At 30.9% G+C, this 5,688-nt stretch overlaps 1 protein-coding gene across 3 annotated transcripts in view; it reads right to left on the bottom strand.

Moving 5' to 3' along the window:
- LOC106468715 (cilia- and flagella-associated protein 91-like) overlaps positions 1 to 5,688 on the bottom strand; it is a 30,187-nt gene that overhangs the window by 17,515 nt on the left and 6,984 nt on the right. For 2 of the 3 annotated variants that reach the window (XM_022397086.1, XM_022397087.1), the window contains exons 5-6: positions 4,157 to 4,404; positions 3,351 to 3,520 (exon numbers count right to left, since the gene is read on the bottom strand). In XM_022397086.1, coding sequence (XP_022252794.1) covers positions 3,351 to 3,520; positions 4,157 to 4,404 — 418 coding nt within the window. The remainder of the gene's footprint in view (positions 1 to 3,350; positions 3,521 to 4,156; positions 4,405 to 5,688) is intronic. The other variant, XM_022397088.1, reaches the window with a different exon arrangement.

The raw sequence follows: 5,688 nt of genomic DNA, 5'->3' as shown, positions 1-5,688 counted from the left end.
CATAGCAGTTCATAGAATGGTTCTGAGTTGTTGTTTTTTTTCAAGTACAAACTTTTAGCTCATAGCTCTGTCATCTCTTGATCCATTTGAGATATAATTACAGTTTTGGACTCAGAAGGTCAAACCATTTCAACTGATGTATTTGACCACGCCTAAGATCTCATAGATTAATTTACTCTAATCATGCCTAAAAGAATTCCAATTTGAGGGAAGGTTGTTAGAGATCCTGATGAGTAATAAAATCGAATTGGGTATATGCATGCCTCATGCTTGGTATTGCTGCTGCACAACAAGTACCATGGCTATTGAGGATTCCCTCTAGTTCAAATTTTGGCTAACTATTTTCTTATACCCACTTTCCAATTACTGACATACATATCAACATTTGCATCCACAAACTGACTACTTATGTTAATTAATAACTTATAGATTTTAGTTTTTGTCATTTTCTTTCACTCTAATCCACACTCACAACTTTTTAATATTTATTTATAATGTTTTATATCATCAAGGTATACTTTCATTTGCAAATTTAAACAGGTGGTTGAATAGACTATTAGTGTGGCTATTCTAAGTCTATCACAGAAAAACCAGTAACATTCTCCATTAACATATATTTAAGCAATTAGCAACATATATATATATCCATTAGTCAATAAAAACATTATCCACTAAGGTATTTAATTTCTAGGATAAAGCAAGCACATGGTTCTTGATCTTTGAAACAAAGAGAAAATTGCAGATCTAGTAACTAAAAGGATTTATTTTAGGTGGAATGAAAGACAGAAATAAGTGAGAAGATGTAGAAAGAGAAACACTTTATTAACTGATAACAAAAGTTTCATGCGATGGGTAATCATTTTAGCTGAAAAGCCTGTTGGATTTGGGATAACACTAGAGTAACATAAGTTGTATTTAAATGAAGAAAAACAAATTAAAAAAAGAAACTGTATTTAATGAGGGAAAGTGAAAATACATTTTAGCTGAAAATGAATAGAAAAATACTGGTGTTGAATGACTTAAAGGAAGTTCATACATAATCACCAAGACAGGAAACGAATCTGGTTTAAAAATGCTAAAACTACTCTGCACCCACTAAAAATAGCAATTCCTACTGCAAAGAGGATTACTTAATTAACATTTTTGATAACCTTTCCTCAGCAAATTTAAATGAAAAACTAAATTTTTATATAAACGTATATATATATATATATATTATTTTTTACCCATATTCCCCTTCTTCCCTTTTTCTAATATTTGTTGATTATTTACATACACATGCTTTTTTTTAATAGGTGTATCGATATTTGTGATTTTAAATATCTTGTAGATCAATAACCTTACTTTTCATATTTTCACACTGTTTATCTTAGATGTTCAACTTTTATGCATTCTTATTTCTTAGTTTTCTTCCTGTGGTATGCAATACTACCATGCATTTTCTGTCTTCTTTCTTTGATACAGAACTTTTAAAATTTGTCAGTTATTGAGGTGTATGTGCACTTTTCACGTACCATGTGGCCAAGAAAGTCATTAAGTTGCTATAGCTTTAGCTACCTATTGTTTTGTGTTGTCTTCCAGACACAATACTTGGTCTGGGGAAATAACTGCAAAGCTGTACCTTGTTTATGAGTGGTATAACCATACATAGTGCTAGTTGCTCTGAATAAGTCTGATGTTACATAGGGTTTAATCAGTCTCAAACAAACCTTGAAATAGAAAGCAGTTTTTGGATCTAGCTCTCCAGTAAAAGTGACCATCTGTAGTATCAAGCAAGTACACACACAGTGTTTGTGGATAATAAAGATTGCTCATTGTCTCTTTATTTATTTCTCACAAATCCAGTTACTCAGAACTACTTTGTAATAAATTTCCTGATCGAATCTCCAGTTATTCTGTAGACCTACCTCATCAATCTGTGAAAAATCAGTTTGACCTGAAAATACTACTTTCCTACACTTGGTTTTTAATCTCCATTTTGTTAGTGATATTTTTATAAATTTATTCTTAAATTTCTTTCTTTTATTCTTCACTGACCTCTGTAACTCTTTATTTTAACTGATTTTTGTATTACTTCTTATTCTAACCCTCTCTATATTGGTGGGTAAAAGTGTGTATGTCACGACCTTTTACAGAGTTACATATGAAACTTAATTAAATTACTTTAATATCAATGTATACAAATACACTTGCCATCAAAATGGAGTTTATAATTCGAATGTTACTATTATAAAGGGTTTGATTTGTTAAATCCAATGAGAAATATTTAAATAGATTCTCAAACACCATTTGGCAGTTCACGCGACACCTTTTCACTTCAAAATTCATATTTTTTTAAATTCTAACCACCTCTATATGATGTCCTGAGTTTAATGTATATTATGCATTTATAGTATACAACAAAGGCAAAATCTAAGTTTATAGCATTCAATCTATGTTCTTGGGGTAGATGAAATAACAGATAAAATGTAAAGTTCTCCTGAAAAACAATTTTTAATATCTATTTAAGAGATTCTGGACATTATTCAAATGAAATATGAAAACAGTAAGATGCAGAAAAATATTTTTACTTTTAGCATGAAAATCATCTTTCACTTGGACTGACTCAAAAAAGATATCGTGCATTCACGGGCAAATCATTTGTAAAAATATTTTATCAAAAAATCTGTTTTTTGTGCACAAACGACTTTTAATGTTTAATAAAAGCTAGCCAAATTTCATGAAGATAAATTATGTACATTCAGAGTTATAGTATGTATAGTTTCATGGTTACAAGGTTGTGTAAAATGCGTGAACCTGTATCCATAGGATATAAATTTATTTCCTAATAAATTGCTACGAATGTTTTGATAAAGTACTCACATAACGCTTAGCTTACTTTGTTAATTCTGAATAATCTCTTATGTATTACACAAATTGCTTATTTTACTTTCACCACTTTTTAATGTGTATTTAAATTTATGAATGTTACATATAACAAGTTGCATCATACTGAATTCATTTAATTTGTATAGGTCCTTGTGGATAGAGCATTTAACTCACAATCTGTGGGTCGTGAGTTTCAATACTGTCACCAAACACACTCATTCTTTCAGCCACAGTCAACGCCACCTTTCATCATTAAAGAGTAGCTGAAGACTTAGCAGTGTTGACTAGTCTCTTTCCCTCTAGTCTATCATTGCTAAATTAGAATAGAATAGCTTGGATAGCCTTCAAGTAGTTTTTTGCAAAATATAACAAATTCCTTAAAGCATTTCTACAGCTGAAAAATTTGTACAGCTTGCTTCTACCTCAATAACCTAATCTACAGCAATTCTTTAGTGTTATCACACAACAGAAATTAACCTTACATTTTCTCTAAATGACCATTCACTGAATTCTATTTCAGCCAATATTCTTTGTCTTTTCTCCCACTGTTCTTTGTTTGAGGTTAATGGAGGTAAACTGGCTTCTAAATGACGTTTTTTTCTAGCTCGTTCGATCATTTCTACTTCAGTCTTGCCTGCTGGTAACCCACATCCTTTCCAAAAGAAGATAAGGTGACAAGAACATATATAAACCAACTAATAAGACTGCATAAGTAACTAAAACTTGACTGTTATATTACACCTATTACTTAGAAGCACTGATCACAAAGCTATTATGAATTATGTATGATGAACAAGAGAAATTAGTTAGGAGAAAAATATATATAAACATATACATGTATATATATAAAACATCACACTTTTCTCATTCCGTTAAGTTTTATGAGCAGACTTGCACCAACAATAAAATTAGCTACATGTACAACAAATAATATGCCTGTTTCAATGTTAAAACAATAATTACTCTATTATAACAGATAAAATTTTTAACTTAAAAAAAGACCTCTCAAAATTTAAGAATTAAACATGTGTATTATTAGAAAATATACATAAATAAAATTTATTTAATTATGATGATATTCCTCGTTTGCAGTTATCATGAGGCATTGGAAATATTATTATTTCGGATCTGCTATATATACTTTTATATTTTAACCTTTTTCTTCTGATTTTGTATTAAATATAAAAGATGTCAGACTTTTTTGGTTAGTTTCTAGCATTCTATACTTGCTCAAATGATTTGCAAACTACAAATATATTCAAGATTAATTTCTGTTTTTTATACTCACCATAAGATAAAGTTGCAAGAGTTAATATTTCACTGTTAATTCCTGGTTTTACAATAAAGTCAGGAGTCCAAGGATCAGTTTGTGTTTCGCCTTCCCGATAATCAGTTTGAGTACTAAATGAATGATGACTTGTGTCTTTTTGGCTTTTCTGAGTTTCCTTTTCTTCACACAAAAGTTTAAGAATACTTGGATGATCTTCTGTTAAATGAATATCTGCAGGGACAGGTTGCAAAAATGGCAAAATAGGCCTGCAGAAATGTGCAAGTTAAATTTTTTTTTGTCATAATAACTAATCAGAGAAGAAAAAATTTTTGACCTTCTCTAATTGTATAAAAATATTATTAATAAAATGATCTAGCATTTTTCATTGATGGTCTTTCATATATTTGAGTGAATTTTGAGAAAATCTTAATAAAAAATGAAGAGTAACTTTAGATGCTACAGAGCATAAATTTTCAATTCTCTAATTATAAAAATGATGCATCAAGGAACAATTAGTTTTTTATTTAGTTATTTTGTATATAGTATGTTATTCAACCCTTATGGTCACTTTCTGAATCTTGTTTATAATGCATCTATGGGATTTAAACAACTATTAGGTCGTCAAGAAATTAATGTCACGTTTTGGAACACTTTCAGTAACCACCCCCCAAAAATCTTACATCACATATAATAGTTAAATGAACCACCTAAACATCACGTTAGTGTAGCCTATATAATGTGTAAAGTTTAGTATTCTCTAATCCCTTATAGTGATGGCACACAATGAGACACACAATCGGCATGTAATGCTGTTTGAATACAAGAAGGGAAACAATGCCTCTGTAGCCATAAAGAATATCAAAGAAGTTTATGGAAATGTTTTGAAAATTGTAAGTGTCAATGATGGTTCAGCAAATTTCGTTCAGGTGACTCTAGGCTTAAAAACTGTGATGGCAGGGGTCAACATGTTGGAATTGATATTGTTGCTCTGCAGACGCTTGTTGAGTCTAACCCAAGGCAACACACACTCGTGAAATGGCCCTGAAATTGCATATCTTTCATGAAACAATATGTAAACATCTAAGGAATATGGGAAAACTCCATAAAGAAGGTGTTTGGGTGCCTAACGAACTCTTTGATGATCATCATTTCCAACGTGTGAATGTTGCTTCTTCTCTTTGGGCGCATGAACCATTTTTTGAGAGAATTGTCACCGATGATGAAAAATGGATTCTCTATGCGAATATTAAATGCCAAAAACAATGGCTCAGTCCTAAACAAAAACTACTTCTGACCCCAAAACCTGGACTCCATCTGCAGAAAGTGATGTTTTGCATTTGGTGGGACATCAAAGAAATAATTCATTTAGAACTTCTCAATCCGCAGCAAAATGTCAATGCAGAGATCTATAGTCAGCAACTGGAACGTTGAAATCAAGTCTTTCATCAGAAATATGGCATCATCAGATTACCATCTTTTTGTTTGCTGCAACACAATCTTAATGGGAAAACGTATGCAAATGTGGAAGGTGTTAAAGAAGACATCAACAT

This window comes from Limulus polyphemus, unplaced genomic scaffold (assembly GCF_000517525.1).
Source record: "Limulus polyphemus unplaced genomic scaffold, Limulus_polyphemus-2.1.2 Scaffold3131, whole genome shotgun sequence".
NCBI lineage: Eukaryota > Metazoa > Arthropoda > Merostomata > Xiphosura > Limulidae > Limulus > Limulus polyphemus.
The sequence above is the reverse complement of the archived record's forward strand: the minus strand, read 5'-3'. Positions and strand labels throughout refer to the sequence as shown.